The sequence below is a fragment of the Callithrix jacchus genome, chromosome 1 (genome assembly GCF_049354715.1).
Source record: "Callithrix jacchus isolate 240 chromosome 1, calJac240_pri, whole genome shotgun sequence".
Classification (NCBI taxonomy): domain Eukaryota; kingdom Metazoa; phylum Chordata; class Mammalia; order Primates; family Cebidae; genus Callithrix; species Callithrix jacchus.
In genome coordinates this window covers 162684658-162697305 of record NC_133502.1, presented here as the reverse complement: position 1 = coordinate 162697305, position 12648 = coordinate 162684658, and the positions used below count along the sequence as shown (strand labels likewise).

At 54.7% G+C, this 12648-nt stretch overlaps 2 protein-coding genes across 15 annotated transcripts in view; both read left to right on the top strand.

The window, feature by feature from the left end:
• Nucleotides 1-8301, top strand: part of WHRN (whirlin) — a 105085-nt gene extending 96784 nt beyond the window's left edge. For 4 of the 13 annotated variants that reach the window (XM_078375065.1, XM_078375046.1, XM_078375040.1 and 1 more), the window contains 5 exons: nucleotides 1994-2065; nucleotides 2857-3661; nucleotides 6336-6517; nucleotides 7041-7163; nucleotides 7448-8301. In XM_078375065.1, the coding sequence (XP_078231191.1) occupies nucleotides 1994-2065; nucleotides 2857-3661; nucleotides 6336-6517; nucleotides 7041-7163; nucleotides 7448-7630 (1365 nt within the window). In that variant the 3' untranslated portion in view covers nucleotides 7631-8301. The remainder of the gene's footprint in view (nucleotides 1-1993; nucleotides 2066-2856; nucleotides 3662-6335; nucleotides 6518-7040; nucleotides 7164-7447) is intronic. The other 9 variants (XM_078375059.1, XM_035255562.3, XM_035255557.3 and 6 more) reach the window with 3 other exon arrangements.
• Nucleotides 8302-11867: 3566 nt separating this feature from the next.
• The window catches only part of AKNA (AT-hook transcription factor), a 61970-nt gene continuing 61189 nt past the window's right edge, over nucleotides 11868-12648 (top strand). Inside the window, exon 1 of one of the 2 annotated variants that reach the window (XM_078375025.1) lies at nucleotides 11868-11900. The gene's annotated coding sequence lies outside the window, so the exon portion shown is untranslated. Of the gene's footprint in view, nucleotides 11901-12398; nucleotides 12453-12648 lie in introns of those variants that run through there. The other variant, XM_078375029.1, reaches the window with a different exon arrangement.

Sequence of the window (12648 nt, the reverse complement as noted above, 5' to 3'; positions counted from 1 at the left end):
CAAGATTGAACCCGTGATGTTGAAGCAGCAGCAGGAAAGGGTCCAGTCACGCAGGCAGAGTGAGTGTAGGGTTTGGAACTTCCTCCAACTGAGATGAAGAGACCTCGGGGGTCCCGAGCTGCAGAGAGATCTGGTGTGTGTTTCTGGGATGACTTTCTGGCTGCTGAGAGATAGCGATCAGTGAGGAGAAAAATAAAGCAAGGTGGGTGGGGTGGGGGGAAGTTATGTTTTAGCTGGGGTGGTGAGGGTAGACCTCGTGGAGGAGGTGACAAGTGGGGTAGGTCTTGAAGGAAGTGAGCAACACCACGCCTTGTGGATGGATAGCCAAGCAGAAGAGTTGGTGGCAGAGACAACAGCCAGTGTGGAGGCCCTGGTGCTTCCACGGTGCTCCAGCCTGGCTGGAGAGGATGTGAGCAAAGGGGATCTTTGTAGAAGGCAAACTTGACCACATCTCCATGGCAACCCACTGCTCTCTGGCTCAGGTCTAGGAGCTCCATGCTTGACTTCCGTGGAGCTGCTAGGAGCTGCTCAAACATCCTGTCTCCTTCCTGCTTTACACCCTTTCCTCTGTCTGAAACACCTATCGTTCCCTTCTTTTCTCTGCTTACTCACAAAACTTAGCTTTAGGTTGTGCCCCCTCCTCCAGGAAGCCTTACTTGATAACCCCTCTCCCAGTTGCATTATATGCCTGTGTTTGCCTACTTGATGTTCTCTCTGCAGTCTCGCTGTTGCTTGTTTGCTTGTCCACCAACCCCATTGTCTCTGAGCTACCAATGGCAGGGGTGGTGTCTCACCTCCTCTGTGTCCCCAGTCCATTACAGCCTGGAGCTTCAGAGACTGCTCAGTATTCAGCACTGCACTTGAGACTTCAGCCAAGTGTTGATGTGGCCATCAGGGTTCTCCAGAGACAGAGAAGCAATCAGATATACTATATTCATTGTGTGGATTGGCCCACGCAGTGATGGAGGTGGCAAAGTCCCATGATCTGCCATCTGCAAGCTGGAGGCCCAGGAAAGCTGGTGGTTTTGTCTTAGTCCAAGTCCAAAGGCCCAAGAACCAGGAGTTCCAGTGTCTGAGGGAGGAGGAGATGGATGTCTCAGCTCTAGAAGAGCACGCAAATTTGCCCTTCCTCTGCCTTTCTGTTTTGTTCAGGCCCTTAGTGGATTGGATGAGGCCGACCCACACTGGGGAGGGTAAGCTTTGCCCAGTCCACCCATCCAGATGCTGATCTCTCCTGGAAGCACCCTCATGGACACCCAAAGATAATGTTTTACCAGCTGTCTCAACATCCCTTAGCCTGGTCGAGTTGACACGCGAAGCTAATCATCACGGTGGTGGAAACTCTTTGCCATTCTGGACTCTGGGGCAGAGAGAACTGGCTCCCTTAGCCCACCTCAGAGAGGAGCTCCAATCAGCCACCCATAGAAAGCCCACAAATGGCCTTTTGGTAGCTCAGTGTCACTTAAGGGGGCGTTGGGTTTCTTGTGAATTGGGAAGGGAAGAAAGAAATAGACATTTTTTGCAAAACAAGGCCCATTTAAACTAAAAGCACCTTGAGATTAAAACCATTAGAATTTTAACAAGGGAGAGACTCCCTATACACTTCCCTCTCACCATTTTCACACCTTCCTGGGATTCGTCAGCAAGCGGTGGAGGGAGGCCTTGGGTTTTGGAGGCATGGCTGTGGAGCACAGCACTCATGGCCAAAGCCAGGAATTCCCAGGCCAGGCTGAAGATGGCCCAACAACTCTGGTAGTTCAGAGGAAGCCTGAAAGTGATCAGAAAGTCCCAAAGAAAACTTCAAAGTGACCAGCAGGCAAATTGACCTTCATTTTAATGGGCAGAGTAAATGTTGAGGAAGTGAGGTATGTCCGGGCTCACCCGCACCACATGAAGGTGTCCGAAGACTTGTAGATTTTGGTGTGCTGGAGAGCAAACCAGTTTTCCCTTCTCAGCTTCTGTTTGCTCACCTTGCTTTCTTGTCCATTTCTAGAACACTCTCGACCTGGAGGAAACTGGCGAGGCTGTCCAAGGCAATGTCAACGCCCTCCCAGATGTATCTGTGGTAAGGCCCTGGCTGGCCCTTTGGTTCTGCTCTTCCCGGTCTGCTCAGGCCCTGGGGGCTCTCTCCTCTCCATGACAGCCACAGAGAAAGAACAGAGGGTTGCAAAGGAGACAGAGGCCTCTGCCATGAGCTCTCAGACCCAGCTACAGGTCTGTGCACAGGTGCACCGTTCTGCCATCTCTAGCTGGTGCCAAGATCACTTGCCTCTGGTGATTTCAGGCAGGGCCATCAAGCTGATTGGCCACAGTATGACTGAGCAAGTTTCTTAGCCTCTCTGTGCCTCAGTTTTCCCATCTGTAAAGTTGGGATGATGATCATAGCATACCTACCCCGTAAGTTTGTGGCAAGGAGGAAATTAATTAAGTAAACCCTTTAGGATGGTGCCTGGAAGGCTGTTGGAGCTGTGCAGGTGTCTGCTGTAGACCTAGGCAGAAGGGAATGGTAGTCACAGTGTCCACAGCTGCCTCTCACCGTGTACCTGCTGTGATGCAGGCATTGTGCTAATGGTATCCACATGGCTTCTGACATCGCCACACCACCTCTGCTGGGTAGGTGTGCTTTTCCCCACTGCCGAGAAGTGTGCTCAGAGAGGTGTTGTGCCTTGCCCAGGGCCACACAGCACCTCAGCCCGTGGAGCCATCTCCTCCCATCCATTCTCTCTCCAGTTCTTTCACCCCTCATGCTTCTAGTACTTAATCCCCTAAAGTACTAGAAGGAAAATGCATTTTTAAAAATATATTTTCATCCTCTTCATCCTGTCTCTAATGAAGTCTTTTATTCCCTGTGACAAGCTCTGGCTGATGCCAAGAATTTCAGTTCCCAGAGGTAATGATGCCGTCCCCAGAGACACCCGCCAAGATCCCAGCGCTCATCAGCTGCCGAGATACGGGGGAGAAGTTTTCCACTCGGGTGTTGCATTATTCAGGGCTGCGTGGCCAGGAGCAGTTAGAGTGGGGACAGAATTCCAGCCAGGCCTGGCACCACTTGGCTGCTCAGCCTCCCCTCTTCCAGGCGTGATGGGTTCTGACTCCTTCTCCACCTGCTGGGTCTTTTGGCAGGATGATGTCAGATCCCCCTCCGAGGGGCTGTCAAGCTTCAAGCCACTGCCTCCCCCACCACCTCTGGCCCAAGGCAACGACCGCCCACTGGGCCAGCCCAGGAAGCTGGGGAGAGAGGACCTCCAGCCGCCTTCCTCCGTGTCTTCCCACTCGGGCACTGTCTTCTCGGCTCCACAGAACCGCAGCCCGCCAGCAGCCACCATGCCCACCCCAGGAACCTCCTCTGCACAGGACTCGCCCTCCTCCCCCATCTATGCCTCCGTCTCCCCTGCCAACCCTGGCTCCAAGAGGCCGCTGGACGCTCACCTGGCGCTGGTCAACCAACACCCCATCGGCCCCTTCCCTCGGGTCCAGTCACCCCCACACCTGAAAAGCCCCTCTGCAGAGGCCACAGTGGCCGGGGGCTGCCTTTCACCCCTGTCACCCTCCAGCCACCCAGACCAGACAGGCACAAACCAGCACTTTGTCATGGTGGAGGTCCACCGCCCGGACAGCGAGCCAGACGTTAATGAAGTGAGGGCCCTGCCCCAGACGCGCAGTGAGTACAGCAAGGCCGAGCTCTGTGGTCCTTGGGGGGGTCCCGGTCCTCTCTGGTGACATGAAGGGTGGGACTACTGCCTGTCAAGGGACCTGCTAGCCCAGATGTTTCCTGGCTTAGGGCCAGAGTGTCAAAGGGAGTTGGAGACCCCAGTTTGAATCCTGGCTCTGCTGCTGACTAGCTGCGTGACTGTGGACAAGCTGCTGTCTACACCTCACTTTCCCCATCATAAAATGGAGATAACAGTGACAACTCTGCCAGGTTGCTTCGAGGGTGGGGGTGCCTCCTCCAGCTCCCCCTGCCCTGGCCACCCTACATTCGCCAGGAGGACCAAACTCATGGAGGGCGGGGTGGCTTCTGTTCCTGTCCCCCAGGGCCTGGCCTGGAGGAGATGCTGGGGAAAAGGTGGAACCTGAAGTGGCCGTCTCTGGACCCTGGCAGGTCTAGGGTCAGGGTGCAGGAAGAATCTTGCGGAAGCCAGCCGATGCTGTGCCCCAGTTTGCTAGAGGACATGAGCTGAGAGGGTAGAGGGATGGGTAGAGCCTGCTTTCCCCACCCTGAAAGCTGTGGAGCTCCCGCCTGACTTTGGAGCATTTTGTTGGATTCTGCTGCCATCTTGCGGCTACAGTGATACATAGGACCCATAGGATGTTCCCCGAGCACCTGTACAGACCAGGATGCAAAATGCAGGGCCCTGGCGCTCACAGCTTAGTGAGGGGAGGCCTCTCAGGGAGAGCAGGCATACGTGGTGACAGGGCTCAGGGCTGTCACAGATGGATCACTGCTGCCTCTAGAGTTGGCACTGAGCTGGACACATGGGTAATAAGAACTAACAGCCATACCAGTAATAAGCACTTTCTGTATGCCAGACAGTGTTCGAAGGGCCTTGCCTGCAGTATTAACTCATTTAATCCTCGAAATAGCCCTATGAGGCTGGTACTACAATGATCTCCATTTTACAGACGAACAAACTGAGACATAGAAAGTAGCAATTTCTGGCTGGGTGTGGTGGCTCACAGCTGTAATCCCAGCACTTTGGGAGGCTGAGGCGGCAGGTCATTTGAGGTCGGGAATTCAAGACCAGCCTAGGCAACAGGGTGAAACCCCCATTTCTACTAAATATACAAAAATTAGCCAAGTGCGGTGGTGGGCACTTGTAGTTTCGGCTACTCAGAGGCTGAGGTGGGAGGGTCGCTTGAACCCAGGAGGCAGAGCTTGCAGTGAGCCAAGATTGCAGCACTGTGCTCCAGGCTGGGTGATAGAAGAGTAAGCCTCTGTTGAGAAAGGGGCGGGAGGCGAGGGGAAGGGGGAGAGAAAGAGGGAGGAAGAATTTCTAGCTTACTAAGAAAAAAAAAAGAAATTCCGAGAGAGAGAATTTCTAGCTTACTAAGAATAAAATAGAAATTCTGAGAGAGAGAGAGAGAATTTCTAGCTTACTAAGAAAAAAAGAAAAATTCCGGCACACCCGTCCTGAAGCCCTGCATGACCCCTGCCTGAGCCGAGTGAGGGGCACATGCCCTCCTGCCCACCAGTCAACCCAAGCCGCTTCACTCTATGCATAACAGCCTGGGCCCTGAGTTTGCAACCCAGGTGAAGAGCGCACCCCAGAGCCAGGCAGCCTAGCATAGGTCTGTTCCCTTGACTGCTCCATTCTATACATCGCACCTCTCAGTTTTTACAGTAACCCCAGTGGTCAGGCACCATCGTTTCTGTATTGGAAGGAGAGCATAGGAGGCTGAGAGAGGCTATGCTGCTTGCCCATGCTGCACAGCTGCTCAGTGGGAATTCACACCTGACCCGCCAGGCTCCAGAGTATGTGTTCTTAATTTAGGGTGTCAAACTCAGGGGCCAGGCTGTTACACACACAGTGAAGCGGCTTGGGTTGACTGGTGGGCAGGAGGGCATGCGCCCCCCACTCGGCTCAGGCAGGGGTCATGCAGGGCTTCAGGCCAGGTGTAGCAGAATTTCTCTTTTATTCTTGGGAAGCTAGAAATTACTTATCATATGAAATCTTCTAATTTGAATGTGTTGGTTCATCATTAAAAATTGATAGCATTGGCTAGGCATGGTGGCTCACACCTGTAATCCCAACACTTTGGAAGGCCGAGGTGGGCAGATCACCTGAGGTTAGGAGTTCAAGAGCAGCCTGGCCAACACAGTGAAACTCCGTCTCTACTAAAAATACAAAAATAAGCTGGGCGTGGTGGTGCCTGCCTGTAATCCCAGCCACTCGGGAGGCTGAGGCAGGAGAATCACTTGAACCCAGGAGGTGGAAGTTGCAGTGAACTGAGATTTCGCCCTTGCACTCCAACCCGGGCAACAGAGCCAAACTATGTCTCAAAAAAAAAAAAAAAAAAGATAGCGTTATGTGAGTTTTAAAACAAAGAAAACCCCCACATCTTTGGGCTGGGTTTACCTCCTGACCTCTGTTTTAATCATTATGCCAGTGGCTGGGAACTGGGAGTCACAGCCTTCAGGCCAGGTCTTGAGTCGGTGGAAAGGGTGGCAGGGAGTGGACCTGCCCTCCAGACCCACAGTCTCTTCATTCCTTCCCCCATCTTTGCCTGGGGAATTCCCCAAGCCTTCCAGCCTCCATCTCAGTCACTGCCTCCAGGCAGCCCTCCCTGCCCCCAGCTATATAAGCTGCTTCTCTGTTCCTTTTCTCCCCTCCCAGCAGCCTCTACGCTCTCCCAGCTCTCGGACAGCGGGCAGACTCTAAGCGAGGACAGTGGTGTGGACGCTGGTGAGGCAGAGGCCAGCGCCCCAGGCCGAGGCAGGCAGACTGCGTCCACCAAGAGTAGGAGTAGCAAGGAGCTGCCTGGGAATGAGAGGCCCACAGATGGGGCCAGCAAACCGGTGAGCTGGGAGGAGGAGGTTGGAGAGGGTGGAGAGGAACACAGGCCCAGTACAGAGTGGGAGGTCCCGGGACCCGGGTTCAGCTTGGCAAGTGACCGCAAGGCGAGGCATGAGCTCCCATCACTGGAAGGATTTGGATGTCCTGGAGGAGCACTGTCCTTTGCTCTGACACTGGGGGCTGAGGCTGCAGGTTGGCCTGGGGAATCTTTACGCTCCCCTCAGTTTTGACATGGCAGGTGGCTGAGACAGTCTTTGGAGTCAGGCCTGGATTCAAGTCCTCCTGCCACCGCCAGGCAGCCTTAGGCAAGCTCCTGAACCTCCTGAGTCTCAGGGGGATTTGGTGAGGATTAAAGAGCCAAGAACACAGTCCTTGGCTTAGCGTGTACCACACCTGAGGCTCCTGACACAGGGCTGGAGCCTGAGCTCTGCTGACCCAGGGAGGTGTCATGGCCCAGCCCAGACCCTGACCAGGCCTGCCAGCTGCGAAGACCTCAGTAGTGTCCTTCCTCCCACCCACCCACAGCCTGGACTCCTGGAGCCGACGTCCACTCTGGTCCGTGTGAAGAAAAGTGCGGCCACCCTGGGCATCGCCATCGAGGGTGGCGCCAACACCCGCCAGCCCCTGCCTAGGATTGTCACTATTCAGGTATGTCCCCAGGAGCTCCACTGGTCTTCTCTCCCTACCCCCACAGGGCACTTTCTCAGCATCTCCAGGGTTTTGCAACTTTCATGGGTAACATGGCACGCAAGGGCAGACATAAGCCAAGCTTATGTCACCTTTGCTCTTCTGGGCTTCAGTTTTCTTGCTCTGAGCGGTGGCCATCCAGATTGTAGCCACCTGCTTGGCAGTGTTGGGACTGGCCCAATGGGTGGTCAAAGCCAGGCCCACCTAATCCTCAGGCACCCCTGTACTGTGTCTCCTCCCTGCAGAGAGGCGGCTCAGCTCACAACTGTGGGCAGCTCAAGGTGGGCCATGTGATCCTGGAAGTGAATGGGCTGACGCTTCGGGGCAAGGAACACCGGGAGGCTGCCCGCATCATCGCCGAGGCCTTCAAGACCAAGGACCGTGACTACATTGACTTTCTGGTCACTGAGTTCAATGCGATGCTCTAGAGGCCATGGCCTGAGGGCCTCCCACCACTGCCCAGCCCCTGGACCCGGTCCCTTCTCACCGTTGGCTTCATCAAGCTCCTTGCGGGGTTGGGGCTGCATGGCCAGGGTAGCAGGAAGACATCCCCCCTCCATCCCAGCCCACTGGACCAGAACTGGGAGAGGAAGAGAGCAGGGCAAGGCAAACAGAAGGTCAGGTCAGGAACTGGTGCTGTACTGGGTACACAGTAGGCGCCCAAGACAAGGGGACTGCAGGACAGGAAGAAAGAAAAAGGAAGGGCAGAGCGCTGGTTTCTCCGGGTTGGGCGGGAGGCACTGCTGCCCCACTGTAGCTAGGACCCAGCCCATCCCCAGATGCCCAAGCCTTTGTCCAAAGTGAGGTCACTTGAGAATTCGTGGACACAGCCCCCACCAGGGGGCATCTTGCAGGACCTTTAGTGCCACAAATAAGTATTGAGCACCTCCCCATTCACACCCTCATTCCTCCTGGCTCCTTATCTCCCATGGTATTTATTATTTATTTCCCTCCCCATGTCCCTGGGGACCCAAGACCCCAGCTTCCCTCTGTACCCCCAGCCTATCCCAGAGGCCTTGCAGGTGACCATCAGTGTCATTGTATTTATATACAGAGCTTATGACTTTAATTTTTCAATAAAGAAATCTGAACAAGGTTAGAGGCCAGCATGCTGCATGGTCTACCTGTGTGGCTGGGGTTTCTGTGTGGAGAGAGGGGTGGGCAGGACAGGAGGGACAGTCAGTACATCACAGACCCCACTCTGCCTGCCCCCTGGCTCCATGTGGATTACACGGTGCGGTGTGCAGGGGTGCTGGAGCCACACTCACATCTTGGAGCTTCTTACTTGAAGACTTGAGGGCAAAACTTAAGTATTTACAGATGATACTTTTAGATTAAAACCCACAAGTATGTTATGAGGTGGAATGCACAATGAGCATGAATGTTTTAAATCTCAGATGTGGTTCGTCTACAGTCCATTTCCAGAAGCTACCTCTGAGATAAGGATTTATATGTAAGCAATCAGCAGGGAGTGCCCTCGGGAAAGACCAGCAAGGAAGGAGGGAAGCAGGACAGGGAAGGGGAGGAAGCCAAGCAAGGGTGAGATTTCAGGCAGAGTCTGCAGAGGGCAGCTTCAGCCTGATCCCAGGAGGACACCATGGTGTCCACTAGGCCTAGAGCTGTCTCTACTCAAAGCCAGAGGGCCAGGCTTTCATGCCTGTCAGTCTTTGGACAAGGACCATAGGAAAAGGCTATAAATTCCCAATCACTTCCTGCTCTCTACCTGTGTAGGCCAAGCTGTTCCAGTAGCCAAGGGCAGTGGGTGTCAGAGCAAAATCTATGGAGCGGGTGGGGAGGAAAAGGTAGCAAACGCAGTCTGCGGTACTGCTATGGTACTGCCTCAGTCCTGGCCCCAGTGCTCATTCCTTCCATCCTCAGTATTTGTCTGGAAGATGAAGAATTTGAGAAATCCTGCTTTGTCCAGTCCTGTGTCCAAAGTTTTGCCAGAGGTGGGTTAGGGACAGTTGGTTCCATGTTCTTGTCCCAGATCCTGTCCTTGGCTGTCCCTGTTCTCTTTCCAGCCTGGGCAGACCACCTGAGACCTGAGCCATGGATTCCCCTGAGGCAGCTGGTGTTTCTGAAGGCACCCCTGCCATTCCCCCACAGGGCGCTGTGGCTCCTCCGCAGGGAATGACCCCCCACGTAGCTGAGGAAGGCTTTGTCAGGCCTCAGATCTCCTGGCATTCAACTCCAAAGTTTGTGTGGTCATGGGCAAGTAGTTTAACTCTCTGAGCCTCAAGTTCCCCATCTGTAAAATGGGTTTGGTAGGCTAAATAATGACTCCCAAAGATACCCAGATTCCAACTTCTGGAACTGTGGAATGTTACTTCATATGGCAAAGGGACTTTGCAGACATGATTAAGTTAAGGTCCTGAGATGGGGTGGGCCCAGTGTAATCACCAGGCTCTTATAAACGGGAAGCAGAGAAAGATGTAACAGAAGAGGAAAAGGTGTGATCATGGAGGCAGAGGTTGTGGCAGTGATGCACTTTGATGATGAAGGAAGGGACCACAAGCCAAGGAATGTAGGCAGCCACTAGAAGCAGAGAAAGGCAGGACAGTGGATTCTCCCCTCAGAGCCTCCAAAAGGAAACAACAGTCCCACTATCACCTGGACCTGAGCCCAGTGAGACTGATTTCAGACTTCTGCCCTCTGTAAGAGAAGGCATTTGTGTTGTTTTAATTTATGACAACAGCCACGGGAAACGAACACAAGGGTGCCCCCAGCAGCTGCCACTCACAGCCCCGTGTCTGTACTTGGGAGGAGTAGGACAAGAATGAGTTTCTGGACTTCTTGCTTCTGGAATTCCTGGGCCTGACTCTGAGGCTGCAGCCCATTGGGTGTGAGGATTTAAAAAATTTCCTTTGCAATTGGACTTAGAAAGGTCCAGTTAGTTGTCCAAAGTCACACAGCTAGAGAGGACCCACAGCTGCCTGAAGCCTGGGTCTGCTCTTCCCTGCACCTGTCCTGGTGTCTTTTGAAGTGTGGTGGGCTAAGGCAGCTTCAAGTACTCGGAGAGTGGGGGAAGGGTTGTCAGAGGTCCACCCTGGCCACATGTACCTGTGACCCTGGCATCTTTACTCATGATAACCAAAATGGGAGGTGTGGGGGGTGGGAGACGATTGGAGAGTCTCAGGGTCTGTTTCTCCCTTCCTGGAGAACGCTGGGCAGGTTACAAAATGCACCAAGCCTCAGTTTCCCCTTCTGTTCAAAAGACAGGACTGCCATGCTTCTCAGGAACCCAGGAACACAGTTCACTTCCATGACCTGCGTGGAAAAGCACCTTGGGTTCGTCCTACCCTGACATTTCAGAGCCAGAGCCCAGAAGGATTAGCTAAAATGTTTGCCCCTGGCACAGAGCTGGTCCTTAGTGGGTAGAAGCTGCTGCTAAACTTACTACTGGATACGTGTCTAGGGAGTAACGGGCAACCTGGGGAATTGGCAAGTGCTTTCTACCAGGAGGAAAAACTCCAAAGCATTCAGCTTTGGATGCAGCTGGATGAGGGACCTTGGGCAAGTCTCTTCTTGCATCAGGACTTCATTAACCCTCTTGTGTTAATAGGGTCGGTCAAGGTGCTCTTTAAATCAGTACCACTGATTTATTTCTTACGGGCCTGCCATTATGTTTGTTTATTTACTCTCAGCAACTGTATAAGGTGTGGGTATGAATCCCATTTGCCTGAGGCTCACTGACAGCAGGTGGCAGAGCTGGGGCGAGAGCTCAGGTGAGTTGGACACTGTGCATCCCCATCCTTTGGGGTGTGCGAGTGGTGGACAAGGGATGATGTCTGTGCTGCACTCACAGTGGGACCTTGGAAAAGTTCTTGTCCGTCTCCAGGCTGGATTTCCATGCTTGTCTGATGGGGGGTTTGACTAGAATATACTCGCGGGGTGATGATAATACCTACCTACCTCACAGGAGATGACTGAGCAGCAGAAGAGCTTCCAACAGGTCTGACCTGTAATTAGCGATCAAGAAAAGTTTATTATTACTGTTACTAACCAGTACGTTTCAGCCAAGACAGTTTGTGATTACCTCCTCACTGTGGCTCTCTGCGATTTCTTTTTTTTTTTGAGATGGAGTCTCACTCTGTTGCCCAGGCTGGACTGCAGTGGCCCAATCTTGGCTCACTGCAACCCCCACCTCCTAAATTCAAGCGATTCTTGTGCCTCAGCCTCCCAAGTAGCTGGGATTACAGATGTGTGCCACTATGCCCAGCTCATTTTCGTATTTTGAGTAGAGACGTGGTGGGAGGGGTTTCGCCATGTTGGCCAGCCTGGTCTCGAACTCTCACCTCAGGTGACCCGCCCAGCCTCCCAAAGTGCTGGGATTACAGGCGTGAGCCACTCTGTGCGATCTTGCATAAATGTGTTACCCTCCGCAGACCGGGCCTCCATCTCTAGGTCAGCGGTGGGGCTGATCGCGGTGGGGACGCGCAGCCTCCCAAGTCCGACATTTTCATCCGGCAGCTGGGTTTGCGCTCCCCGCGTCCCAGTCCCTGGGGGCGGGCCCTGGCGGCCGCCTCTCTGCGATTGGTGAGCTCCCAGAGGCCCCGCCCCCTGGGCCGCCCCCCGCTGTCGTGGGCGGGCCTTGGGGGATTATGCAAAGGAGCCACCGCCCCGCCCCGCTCCCGGATTGGAGGCCTTTGTTTGCCGCTCAACTCCAGGAAACCACCCGCGCGCGGCGGCCGCCAGCAGGTGAGGCGCGGGGAGGGGCTCGGAGCGCGTCCGGGGTGGTCCCGGCCCCTCGTTGGGACTCAGTTTCTCCGTCGGGAGAATGGGGAGGGAGAGTGGACAGCACCAATGGGCTCCGTTCCACTGGGACGGCGCTGCTTTCGGTCTTTTCCACGTGGAAACCCCACGCGCACGCGAAGGAGACGCATCGCGGCTCCGGGAATGGGAGGGAGCCCTGGACGGGCGATCTGGGCCCCGGTCCAAACCCTGCCGGCCGCGGGGTTCCGCAGTCTCCACCCTCCGGCCTCAGTCTCCACCTCCGCACAATGGGGGCGTTGGCTTTTTCTCGCTCGAGCTGGGGCTGGTGGCAGGGAGGGGAGGGGTCCCGGGGGAGCTCGGGGATGGGCCTTGGCGGGGCCTCGGCCAGTATTTGGGCTGGAGGCGTGGCCCGGGTTGCTGTGGTTACTGGGGAGGTGGGGCTCTTCTGTCTGGGACTTGTGTGAGATTCGTTCACCCAGCAACAATCCGCGCAGCCTGGCGGCCCTCGGAGCCGCGCGCCCTTTCCGGACGCCTAACGCAAGTTTCTTTTCCTCTTTTTGTCACGGGGTGGGAGGTAGAGCAAGGGCCAGTGTCGGGTAGGCAGCCTTGACAATGGTAGGAACTGAACGAGCTGCAAAAATATGCCCAGTTCCCTCTTGGTACACATAGAGGAGGAGAAAGAAGTCCAGAGAGGGGTCGCGATTGGCCCAAGGGCGCACAGCAGGGAGGTGCA